The 13789-nt window shown below is 39.0% G+C and overlaps 1 protein-coding gene across 2 annotated transcripts in view; it reads left to right on the forward strand.

The window, feature by feature from the left end:
• Positions 1 to 13789, forward strand: part of CDKAL1 (CDK5 regulatory subunit associated protein 1 like 1) — a 648436-nt gene that overhangs the window by 394178 nt on the left and 240469 nt on the right. For both annotated transcript variants that reach the window (XM_026660497.1, XM_026660489.1), the window contains one exon: positions 4043 to 4188. In XM_026660497.1, the coding sequence (XP_026516282.1) occupies positions 4043 to 4188 (146 nt within the window). The remainder of the gene's footprint in view (positions 1 to 4042; positions 4189 to 13789) is intronic.

Here is a 13789-nt window from a genome sequence, read left to right on the forward strand (position 1 = left end):
TAAAAGCATTACAGAGAATATGTTAAAGCAATCAAAGAAATTGAACGCACACTTAAAAGGTTACCAGAGATCACTCCCAGCTTCCACCTATGGCTCTGGTAGGTTTTAGTCTTTCAGAACCCACAGCTGGGTTTTCCACCGGTTGTAATTTATCTGTCTTAGATGCAAAATGAAAACCCCGAATCAGTGTAAGCTTGTGCTGTTTATTCAAAAATCTATTCTTTGTCTGTTGGTCTCTGGAGAATCCAGTTTGAACAGAGAATCCACTGGTACCTAAAATAAATAAATAAATTAATGGAGATATCCTATCTCCTAGAACTGGAAGGGACCTTGAAAGGTCATTGAGTCCAGCCCCCTGCCTTCACTAGTAGGAGCAAGTACTGATTTTGCCCCGGACCCTAAGTGGCCCCCTCAAGGATTGAACTCACAACCCTGGGTTTAGCAGGCCAATGCTCAAACAACTGAGCTATCCCTCCCCCCAAACCCCCTCCCTCTTGGGGGAGAGGGGGTGCAGGGAGAGGAGGAGGGTTACAGCCTGGCTGGTTTGTCTTAATCACCATCCACTGTTTTTAGTTCCTGGAGGAGCTGTGGTAGCCCTCTCTCATGGAGTAGAACACAATCACACATAAACCATTCATTTAAAACAATGGACCCTAAAGATACTTCATGGGATCGCAGTATCTGACAAAGTAGTACCACTGTCTGCTCTCCTCATAGCAAATCCATATGAGATGCAATTTCTATGCCTGCTCTGAACCTGGCCTTCTTTGTGTATATAATGTGTACATCTGTCTCTCACACACATCTCTCTCTCTCTCTCTCTCTCTCTCACGCACACACACACACACGCACACACACACACACACACACACACACAAAATTAGCTTTTTGAAAGATACATTTGGTTTGATATTGAGACCCCTGTGTCTTTTCCAAATATAAACCAGTACTGTGAAAATGTCAGTGACATTTATCAGCACATAGGTGACCATCTCATGCATTCCCTCAGGATTTTTTAGCTTCCTGATCTTACACTTGTGGTTCTTTCTGTGAAAAGTCAGGGGCCCATAATGACAGTTGAGGAGCAGTTCAGTTAATTAAAGCTGGGAATCCTCTGACATATTAGCACAGAATTGAGCAAAATGAGTTTATTAACTGAACATAGTCATGTTCTTGTTCCTGATACAAATCTGCAACTCTGATTGCAAGGATCATAGAAGCCCTGTGCGGTTTCCATGAAAGCTAATTAGAACAAGCAGTTTTGGCCAGGGACTTTTTTAATATAGCTGCTGAATGTATTTCATGTTAACTCTTCCTCTCTTATAATGAACAGAGTTAAGTTTCCTGTTAGTACACTGTGCTGCAGTAGGTCAAATGCAAATTGCATTGATTTGCTTCAAGTTACTGTGAGTTAATAGTTATTAGGTTATTCTTGTTTAGAGTAGTCATTGCAGAAAAAATGTCTTCTAGTTTTGGAGCCTTTGAAGTTCACATTTTCACACTTTTCTCTGCAGTCATGACAGCTGGAATCTTTCTTTAAAAAAGCAAGCAAGCAAGTTGAGTTTCTCACATAATCACAGAACTCTGGGAGCAGGAGCTTTAAGAAACACAATAAATATTGAGCAACTCATGATAAAATCAGACTGCAGTGTAGTCTCCTATACTGTCCAGTATTCAATATAACCTTACCACATGCAGTTACACCTCCTATTCTTTGAATATTTATTCATTTATTTATTTATTTTTATAGAACCTCTCAAGCTATTCAAAAGTTAAAAGCAACATTTGATTATAAAGCTGGGCTCTGTGTCTCAAAGAGAAGCAGACACTATGCCAAAAAAAAGGGGGGAAGGGAGCAAAGAAAAGATAACTTCAGAAATGGATGAGTTAAAGAGGGAACACAAAGGACCAAGTCTACCACTATATATTGCTTAACACAATAAGGGCTGAATTTTGATTGGGGTTTCTGGGTGGTATCATACTGTAAGTATAAAATAACAATTAAATAATTGACAAAGAAGAATCAACTCAAATATAAGAGCCTTACACTGAGCCTTAGAACAACTAGATGAAAAAATATGTTTCTTTTATATGTGAGAGCTAGAGAATATGAGTGGGAGCTTAAATCCTTTTTTTTTTTTATTCAGTGGTCAGCACAAAAAGATGCAAGTATTGTACAAAGGAAGCTGAATAGGAAGATAGCAAAACAAAGCTAACAAATGTCACTAGCTGCGTAGTGAGGGGATTGATTGGTTGATTTAAAAGCTGGACAGGGACACATTTTAAGAAAATTTCAAAAAATGCTGAGGCGAATTAGTGATTTTTGCCTTACTCCTTATCCATTACTTACTTGTATCATAAATGCAGTATAGTTTTGAAGGATAATTCAGAGGAAACTGTTTTGAATTAGGAGTAGAACTGGCTAAAGAGGAAGAGTCTGCTGTGCAAAGGAATTCTGTACTGGAACAGTATTCAATTAATCACTTATACTGGAGCTCTTTTGCCTTGTTTCCCTTATTTGATAAAGGAAAATAATATTTTCATTAGTGATGGGCAAAATAAGGTATTTGGTTTTGTAAAACTGGGGTGGTTCATAGCAAATGTTTTTATGCAAATTCCCAAAGTTTGTGGGGAAGAGGTAAAGAGAGATTGGCAAAACTGGGAGTGATTTTATTTGGCAAAACTTTGTGTTAGGGTTTTGTTGGGGTGAGAGGGTTGGATGCAAGTCTTATGTTATCTGAATATCTAAAGTTTAGATAACAGGTTCTGTGTTTTTTTTACAGAAATGTTTCAAAAAAATACAGGTCCACTGTGGCACTTTTGTGTTATCTGTGAATGCGCTTGATGTACCTTGAGTTGATCTGTTAGCTTGGTTTAGCTGCATATACCTTGTTGTGCATGTATTGCTTTATTGGTGTATTTATTAATATTTGTACTAATCTAATGTTTTACATTTGGTTTATCTAGTTAAGGCAGGCAAAATGTTTTCACCAAATAATGTAACTACTTCTCTCCTTCATTTATACACTGTTTTTAAGGCCAAGATTTCCAAAACTGACTAGTGAGTTTTAGGTTATTTCAGTTCTCGAGTGCCCAATTTGTGACACATTAAAGATGTCTGGTTTTGGAGGATGGTGAGGGGGATTAGCTTAGCACTTTCTAAAAATCAGACCCCTTTAAGGCACATTAACTTGGGCAGCCAAAAACTTTAACTTAGATTGCATATCCTGCCAATGCTGTAAAAAGCAAGGAAATAAGCAGTTACGTCATTCATCTTCCCATATACTGACCATTACATTCCAACCACGACCCTACACAGCCTGTTTCCCCAAGGCCCCATGTCCTCTGTTCATCCCATTACATGTCCCATCACCTTTCAAGTCCACCCTTGTGCTTCGAAGTACTCAATAAATGTATTTATTTTTATCCCTTTTACAACTGTCACCTTTTAATTTCCAGTTTCTTCTTGCGCTTGTATTACAGGCTGAAAACTGCTACATAGTAGAGGAGCAAGTCTGCAACTCATTGGCTCTTCCTTAATTAGCAAATGGCCAATCTTAAAGATGCTCAAAATAGAAACTAAAGAGGATGCACTTAGATGCAAATGCATGTGGGCTGGTTTGTCTCCCACAGAAAAAGAGATAGTCATTGCTCCTTCAAGAAAATCAAAACAGGCGCACTCTGAGAGCACTGCTAAAGATTTTAATCACACTAAGTCAGAGTTCTGGAATTCTGTGCCTCTAGTGTTCGCTCTTAAATTATATTTATGTCTCTCCCAAACAATACTAGTTAGAGGACAGCACTCTCTTGATACATTCTATTTGAAGTGAAGTGTAATCCTAAATCTTTCATTTTATTGCTGAATAATCCTTGCTACTTCTCCTCCTGTCCTTGCTGACTCATGGATAGGCAATATAATTGAGTTTAGTTTGGGCATCAGAAGCCCCATTACTGACCCTCATTAGCATGTGTGATTTTTATGGGATTTCTGTACATTGTTTTAATGATTGGCTAAAAATATTTTCTTCTGACTAATTTTTAGGAAATGGCAAAGATTCTCAATCATCCAAGAGTATATGCTTTTCTTCACATACCAGTCCAATCTGCTTCTGACAGCATACTCATGGACATGAAAAGAGAATACTGTGTGGCAGACTTCAAACGGGTAGTGGATTTCCTTAAAGAAAAGTAAGTCTGTTAATACTCAAGAAAATACCAGTGTTCTTTTTTTGCAATGTCAAGAACATGTGGCTGAAAATGCAGTTACTTGCAACCTCATAATTAAGGTACGAGAAAGCTTTCAAAGTCTGAGTTTCCTATAAACCTCTTGATGTGGTTTGCTCATTTGCCTGAGTTTCATAAATACTGTCCATCTCTGCGTGACATGCTTTTAATTTGTCAATAGATTCCTAATCTTTTTCAAATAATAGAATTTTAGATTATTTTTATGCCTGAACTACTATATATAGATTGCTTCAAGTTCACTTTGCTGAAGTCTTTAACTTTAATGTGGCTTTTCGGCATTGTATAATCTGCATACTGGAGATGGTCCAACTCATGATAACATAAATGGACATTTTTTTTTTACTATGTAGTATTTTATGTTCTCTAACTGGAATAAATTTACTTTTGTATGTTAATCCCCTGAGTTGGCCTTAAAAGAATTGCAACGATTTAAGGACAGAATATATGTTGACATAAGTAAAAGTGTCTAAACATGTTGTATTTTCCCTAACAAAAAGACAAATGATGTTATGTTAAGCAGGAAGACACTTTTAACAGCCAGTAATAGTACGTTTAGCATTCTATTAAGTAAGTTGGGGGTTTTTAGTTGTTGGGTTTTTTTACCTGTGACATCAAGTACTAAGATTGAAGTGCAAATTGTGGCACTAAATATCTTACTTACAATTACTTTTGTAACTTCGTGGCCTATTTTGAATTAATATTCCCATGTGGAATGACAGAAAACTCATAATAATCTGAAAGAATTATTTCTCATTTTCTTTCTTTGGCTTTCTGTCTGTCTGTCTATCAAATACGGGTATTTGTGTGTGAGTTTGTGCTTGACTTAGCTTGGGTGTGGTTTGTTGTTGTTTTGTTTTGGGTTTTTTTTGAATGAATGAAGGTTCTTCACTTTACACCCTGGGTTTGGGATTTCACTCATTTACACACACTTAATTTAGAGTGCCAATTTTTCTTATCCAAATCACTGTAAAGTACAGTGGTTTAACTACATAAAGCGTGAAATGCGAAAAGCTGCATGGCAAGTAGGAGGCATAACAAAGAATAACTGTTAAAAAATGGAAGGACCCTCTCCTGCAACCTTTACTGAGGTGAGCGGATATTCTTATGCAGGGAAATTGATTGCAATGGGGTTACTTGCAAGAGCAAAGGTTGCATCCATTATTTTTTATCATCATTATAATTACTTGTTCTGAGAAGTTTGATTTTTTTCAAACAATGGATGGTGATGCCTTTGTTGTTATTTTTTTTAATTAAGAGGTTATGTTGGCACACATCTTAGCTAGGAGCTATGTCAATTTATATCTGAACTGACTTGAAGCCGATTCATTATTCTCTTCAGTAGTTTGAAAGTTGGCAGCTATTATCATAACAGCAGCTGGATTTCAGATATCCTAGTAGCGCTGGCACATATTGGGGCATATGGAAATTTTTTTAAATCATGCAGCCCTTGCACACAAAAAAAGAGTGTGAATTACTTAATATCCAAATTTGTAGCAGCTGCTTATTAAGAATACAATAATCTGACATAAGTCATTTTCCACAAACTGTTATTACTTTTGTAGTAAATTTAGTTTAAAAAAAAAAAGTAATTGATTTGATGTCTTTATTTAAAAAAACAGTAAAAATAATATTTTATTAGAAATCTACCAGATTATCAAGTGGTTCCCATTAGGGAACAGTCTCCATTTAGCATATGGAAAATTCTTTGCAACACGTGGCAGCAGCGTGAGGTAGCTATGCAAGACACAGAGAGATATTTTGGATATTTGAACATGTGCACGTCTGTTAAACTCATTTGGTTATTCTTTTGTGTTCAAGAGCATGTGGTCTTTATTTGTAGTCTTTCCTCTCCTGGTAGCAGCCAGCTATGACGTTGCCATGTAGACATTCCCATACAGATTTCTCAAAGCAAGAATTGCTGAGACATAACATTGCCACAGACTTCTCCAGAGTCTATACCTAGAATAGCTGATATTAACTATGTGTGGTTTGAACTATTTTAGCAGTACAAAGAGTGATGGCCCTCTCCATGTCACAAAACAGATCAACCACAGCTGTAAAGTTTGAACCCACTTACTGCAAACACTAGCACAGGGCCCAGCCAGTAGATTCAGAATGGCACATACTCCATAAAATCAGGCATCTGACAAGTAAGCATTTACTCTTAGAATGACATTGGACCCATAACACCATAGGTTGACTCAGTGAAGGAGATACTCCAATACTTGAGATATTCCATTAAGCCCTCAGATACCTTGATGAAAAAACCCAGACAAATAGAAAGTAAGAAATTCTGAAATCGATAGGAGTGGAATGAGAGAAAGTGAACCATGAGGTGCCTGATCTGTTCATGCTGGGGCACTAGTCACATAGTGACCAAGGAACCCCTCCATTCTCAGAGAGCCAGGGGAAATAAACATGGGACCACCTTCTTCACAACCCAAGAGAAGCACCATGAGTCATCTCTTCCCTTTGAGAGGCAGGAGTGGCAGCAGGGGGAACTCTGCTAGAAGCCTCTGTTAATTGGCTGAGCCTTAGTCAGTGGGCGGGGCTATCAAGAAGGCCAGGGCTTTATAAAGCGACCCGGGAGCTTTGAAAACTGGGGCTGCTAACAGAGAGTTTCGCAAGGGAGTTTGGAAGGGGAGTGGGAAGGGGGCAAGGTTCACTTGCTGTCCTTTAAAACCTGTAAACTAAACTACACTCAAAACTTCTTGATTTAAACAAAACCCTTTCATTAACTAGGTAGCTGCAGGAGACAATGCAGGCAGAAGCCCAGCTGCAGAGTGGGTGCTATCCAGTTTATTGCGCTGAGTGCAGCATGTATGATTACCTGCCCTGTGGGCGTATGGCGTATGTGTGCATTCGGTGCAAGGAGCTCCTGGCCCTCAGAGACCTCGTACAGGCTTTGGAGGCCAGGGTGGCAGAACTGGAGGAGCTAAGGGAGGCAGAGAGATATGTTGATGAGTCTTTCCGGGACACTGTAGAATTGTCCCACCTCCGGTCAGACAGCCCCTGCACTGTTGAAAGACCCAGGGAAGCAGAGCAGTCAATGGGAGCAGAGGGAACCCTTCCCATATTTGGGACCCTCCTTCCAGATGGTGTTAGGGTATCCTCTCGCACTGAGGTTACCTCTCCAGGGGAGGGAACTCCAGTCACTAGGAAAAGGCAGGTGTTAGTAATGGGAGATTCGATCATTAGAAATGTAGATAGCTGGGTTTGTGATGACCGGGAGAACCGTATGGTGACTTGCCTGCCTGGTGCAAAGGTTGCTAATCTCTTGAGGCATCTGGATAGACTTATGTGTAGTGCTGGGGAGAAGCCGGTGGTCGTGGTACATGTAGGTACCAATGACGTAGGGAAGGGTAGGAGAGATGTCCTGGAGGCCAAATTTAGGCTGCTAGGGAAGAGACTGAAATCCAGGACCTCTATGGTGGCATTCTCAGAAATGCTCCCACTTCCACGCACAGGGCCAGGTAGGCAGGCAGAGCTTCAGAGTCTCAATGTGTGGATGAGACGATGTGTGTAGAGAGGAGGGGTTTAGATTCATTAGGAACTGGGGAAACTTTTGGGATGGGGGGAGCCTATACAGGAGAGATGGGCTCCACCTAAATCAAAGTGGAACCAGTCTGCTGGTACTTAACATTAAAAAGGTTGCAGAGCAGTTTTTAAACTAGGAGATGAGTGAAAGCCGACTGCTGCAGAGGAGCACGTGGATTGGACAGAGACTTCTCTTAGAGGAGAGTCTATTGATAGAGATTCTCTAGGTTATAGTCAGGAGCAGAGGATGGAAGAGGATAATGTAGGGGCCAGATCAGACGAGAAACATTCACATAAAGAATCGGACACATCTGAAAAAGGCAGACAAATAAACAGTGACAAGTTTTTAAAGTGATTGTATATAAATGCTAGAATAATAAGACGGGTGAACTAGAGTGCCTCATGATAAAGGAGGATATTGATATAATAGGCATCACAGAAACCTGGTGGACTGAGAACAATCAATGGGACACAATCATTCCGGGGTACAAAATATATCGGAAGGACAGAACAAGTCGTGCAGGGGGGAAGGGAGGGGTGGCACTATATGTGAAAGAAAATGTAGAATCAAATGAAGTAAAAATCTTAAGTGAATCCACATGTTCCATAGAATCTCTATGGATAGTAATTTCATGCTCTAATAAGAATATAAGATTAGGGATCTATTATTGACCACCTGACCAGGACAATGATAGTGATGATGAAATGCTGAGGGAAATTAGAGAGGCTATCAAAATTAAGAACTCAATAATAGTGGGGGATTTCAATTACCCCCATATTGACTGGGAATATGTCACCTCAGGACGAAATGCAGAGACAAAATTTCTCGATACTTTAAATGACTGCTTCTTGGAGCAGCTGGTACGGGAACCCACAAGGGGAGAGGCAACTCTTGATTTACATTTAACATCCCTGTGGTGGGAAGAACATCTCAACAGCCCAACACTGTGGCATTTAATTTCAAAAAGGGGAACTATGCAAAAATGAGGGGGTTAGTTAAACAGAAATTAAAAGATACAGTGACTAGAGTGAAATCCCTGCAAGCTGCATGGACACTTTTTAAAGACACCATAATAGAGGCCCAACGTAAATGTATACCCCAAATTAAGAAACACAATAAAAGAACTAAAAAAGAGCCACCGTGGCTTAACAACCATGTAATAGAAGCAGTGAGAGATAAAAAGTGGAAGTCAGATCCTAGAGAGGTAAATAGAAAGGAGCATAAACACTGCTAAATTAAGTGTAAAAATGTAATAAGAAAAGCCAAAAAGGAGTTTGAAGAATAGCTAGCCAAAAACTCAAAAGGTAATAAAATGTTTTTTAAGTACATCAGAAGCAGGAAGCCTGCTAAACAACCAGTGGGTCCCTGGACGATCGAGATACAAAAGGAGCACTTAAAGATGATAAAGTCATTGCAGAGAAACTAAATAGATTCTTTGCTTCAGTCTTCACGGCTGAGGATGTTAGGGAGATTCCCAAACCTGAGCCAGCTTTTGTAGGTGACAAATCTGAGGAACTGTCACAGATTGAAGTGTCACTAGAGGAGGTTTTGGAATTAATTGATAAACTTAACATTAACAAGTCACCGGGACCAGATGGCATTCACCCAAGAGTTCTGAAAGAACTCAAATGTGAAGTTGCGGAACTATTAACTATGGTTTGTAACCTGTCCTTCAAATCAGCTTCTGTACCCAATGACTGGAAGATAGCTAATGTAACGCCAATATTTAAAAAGGTCTCTAGAGGTGATCCCGGCAATTACAGACCGGTAAGTCTAACGTCAGTAGCGGGCAAATTATTTGAAACAGTAGTAAAGAATAAAATTGTCAGACACATAGAAGAACATAAATTGTTCGGCAAAAGTCAACATGGTTTCTGTAAAGGGAAATCGTGTCTTACTAATCTATTAGAGTTCTTTGAAGGGGTCAACAAACATGTGGACAAGGGGGATCCAGTGGACATAGTGTACTTAGATTTCCAGAAAGCCTTTGACAAGGTCCCTCACCAAAGGCTCTTACGTAAATTAAGTTGTCATGGAATAAAAGGGAAGGTCCTTTCATGGATTGAGAACTGGTTAAAAGACAGGGAACAAAGGGTAGGAATAAATGGTAAATTCTCAGAATGGAGAGGGGTAACTAGTGGTGTTCCCCAATGGTCAGTCCTAGGACCAATCCTATTCAACTTATTAATAAATGATCTGGAGAAAGGGGTAAAAAGTGAGGTGGCAAAGTTTGCAGATGATACTAAACTGCTCAAGATAGTTAAGACCAAAGCAGACTGTGAAGAACTTCAAAAAGATCTCACAAAACTAAGTGATTGGGCAACCAAATGGCAAATGAAATTTAATGTGGATAAATGTAAAGTAATGCACATCCGTAAAAATAACCCCAACTATACATTCAATATGATGAGGGCTAATTTAGCTACAACGAATCATGAAAAAGATCTTGGAGTCATCGTGGATAGTTCTCTGAAGACGTCCACGCAGTGTGCAGAGGCAGTCAAAAAAGCAAACAGGATGTTAGGAATCATTAAAAAGGGGATAGAGAGTAAGACAGAGAATATCTTATTGCCCTTATATAAATCAATGGTACACCCATATCTTGAATACTGCGTACAGATGTGGTGTCCTCATCGCAACAAATATATACTGGCACTAGAAAAGGTTCAGAGAAGGGCAACTAAAATGATTAGGGGTTTGGAATGGGTCCCATATGAGGAGAGATTAAAGAGGCTAGGACTTTTCAGTTTGGAAAAGAGGAGACTAAGGGGGGATATGATAGAGGTATATAAAATCATGAGTGATGTGGAGAAAGTAGATAAGGAAAAGTTATTTAGTTATTCCCATAATACAAGAACTAGGGGCCACCAAATGAAATTAATGGGCAGCAGGTTTAAAACAAATAAAAGGAAGTTCTTCTTCACACAGCGCACAGTCAACTTGTGGAACTCCTTGCCTGAGGAGGTTGTGAAGGCTAGGACTATAACAGCGTTTAAAAGAGAACTGGATAAATTCATGGAGGTTAAGTTCACTAATGGCTATTAGCAAGGATGGGTAAGGAATAGTGTCCCTAGCCTCTGTTTGTCAGAGGGTGGAGATGGATGGCAGGAGAGAGATCACTTGATCATTACCTGTTAGGTTCACTCCCTCTGGGGCACCTGACATTGGCCACTGTCGGTAGACAGGATACTAGGCTAGATGGACCTTGGGTCTGATCCAGTACGGCCGTTCTTATGTTCTTATGTAACTCCCTGTACTGTTGGAGTATTAGCTTGGGTGCATGCAGAAGTACTTTTCTCCTTCCACACCTACAGTTCTCTACTGAGGTGGTGTTGGTATAGTCCTCCAGAGTGCAGGGGTTTTGGTGTTAAAACTCCATTGAGATGAATGGAGCAGTTCACATCCCTCAGAGCTATTGTTTCAGGCTCTTTGGGGACTCAGGCAGACATGCATTGTTTATTCACAGTTTGTTTTCGAGATTTTCTTCACATCCTAGAAACTCTTTTTAAAAATGAAAGCTGATATTCTGGTGCAGTCATATGATTCCAGAAGTTGGCCTTCCCGTGCATCTGTCTAAATCTGGTCCTGTCTGTAACCACTCAACTGAATGATACTGCTGTTAGCCTGGGATGAGGCTTTGCAGCAGCGTCTGCAATAAAAGGAAACCACAAACAAACACTATGGACTTGAGAAACTGGATTAAAGAACTCATATTTCCTAGTTTATGCATTGGAAAAATGTCTGTCTTATACAACCTTGATACCTTTCAAATGCATTCCTTTAACTCTTAGCATACAGACATTTTCTTTAATACAGTATCCAGAAAATGCGTGCTGTGGAGGACATACTGGTACTGTATCTGCTATGCAGTGATCATCTGTCAATACAGGGTTATCAGACTTGCTCTTTAAACAGAATTTATTTGTAAGTAGCTTCAATTTCACAGAATTGAACATCAGCATAAAGGAGATGAGACTATATTGATTCCTTTAGGATCTTGTGTTTTTATTCAAACATATCTGTTGATAACCAATATTACTATGTATTTTCTGCTTGGTGTTTGTGAGCAGAGGGGGACTTAGTTATTTAAAATGTTGATTCTTGAATCGGGTATTAATTTCAAAGTGCTTACTACAAATATGGGATTTTCATAAATAGACGTATAGTAAATTTAATCTTATATCCAGATATCAGCAATTGTGTTAACTGAGGTTTCACTGTATTAAAATGTGAGTTGTTTTGCCTTTAAATAGTTTTAGTTTTCAAGATTCACAACATAATTAAACTTTTGAAGGATGTTGTTTGTAGTTATAAAAAAAAGAGTAAGTTTGCTTTAATTATGTCAAAAACTTTTTCAATTTAATCCCTTGAAATTTACTTTTAGCAATAAAAGCAAATAATTGGAATAAATTTTAGTTAAAGAATATTTGAGATCTGAATGTCACATTTTGCAATTACTTGAATAACTGGCAACATGATCATATATTGATGAAAGAACCTTTAAAATGGTGATTCTCTTTTGAAATTCTTGTTTGTTACTGTTGACCGAGCTTAATTGTGCTACACCCTAATACATTTCTCCTGTGTGATGAGATTATGTTGTTAATGAAAAGATAAATGAATCTTTCACTCTCGCTTTCTCTATACAAGCTAAGAGAATTTCAAACCAAAAACTTGACTGATAAAAGAAAGAAAATTCAGAGTTAAAGCTGACAACTTCCAGCCTTACATCTTGAGAAGGAGCAAAGGAACAACCTTTTCTGAGATGGATTTAATATTTCTCATTAACTTTTTTTGTTCTTGTGAGATTGTGTCACCATTTTAATATGATTGCCTGCTCCCATTCTCTCCAGATTCTTCCCCAGCCCTCAAAACTTAGAAATATAGATAGCTTTTGCAATATACTCTGAAGGACAACAAATTTGTGCTGTCAGACCAAGAGGGAGCAACTTTCAAAGTCAAAGATCGCTCATTAAAAATACCTTGCCATCAGCCCTCTTCTGCCCTATTTCTCCCTACTCTCACTTCCCCATTAATATCTGGAGACTTAGTTGGAGCACCTGAACTGATCTCCATTGCTTACAAAAAGTAGCCATAACTTAAATATCATTTAGCAGCGGGAAAAGCAATTAAGTGAACGAATATTAATATGATGGAAAATTAATTAAAATGTTATAAAGTGACTAATACTTTATGAAGAATAAACGAGGATCTTAGTTGCCCAGCAATTGCAGTATTTTGGGCAATGACACTAAAGAAAACTAGCTACATTTATAAAAAAGTTCAGAGATACCTTTAAATATGCAGAGGTCAGACAAGGTTTTGGTTTTTACAGTTGGAATTGCCAAACTTGACTAGATCAGTCATTCATTTAATCTCCAGCCACTTCCTCTGACAGTGGCCAGTACCAGATGCCTTAGGGAAGATGTAAGAAATCCTGTAGTCCAGGGATTCTCAGCCTTTTTCTTTCTGAGGCCCCCCTCAACATGCTATAAAAACTCCAGAGCCCTGCGGCAAGGGACGCCGGGGCTTGGGGTTTCAGCCCCACGGACCCATGGTCGAGAACTGTTGCTGTAGTCGACAATAATAGAATAACATGGCCATAAGGGAAGTATCCTCTTAGCCCCATCTGTCAGTGATTGACTTATGCACAGAAGCATGAGAGTTTATATCACCCATTGTCAAACTTCTCAACTGTCCCTCAGTCAAGGGACATCGCTTATTTTAGCCTTGGAGTTAATTGTTCCATGTAAATTTGTTGTCAATCTTATTCTTGAAAATTATTTACATCAGAAAGAATGTAAAACTGAACTTATAGACAGTTATTTACTCTCAAGTAATGGGTCTCACGTCATTTTAATTTTCCTGTTTAAAAGACTTGGGTTCCATCATTATGTGCCTTAGTCATACATTACGCTCCACATTTGCACCTTGGCAGAGTGAGAGGCATGCTTAGTTGTGTCACCGCCTGAGGGGCTCGAGGCGGACTTCAAAGGGTCCGTTGGC

Source organism: Terrapene carolina, unplaced genomic scaffold (genome assembly GCF_002925995.2).
Source record: "Terrapene carolina triunguis isolate 2854851 unplaced genomic scaffold, T_m_triunguis-2.0 Scaffold58, whole genome shotgun sequence".
NCBI lineage: Eukaryota > Metazoa > Chordata > Testudines > Emydidae > Terrapene > Terrapene triunguis.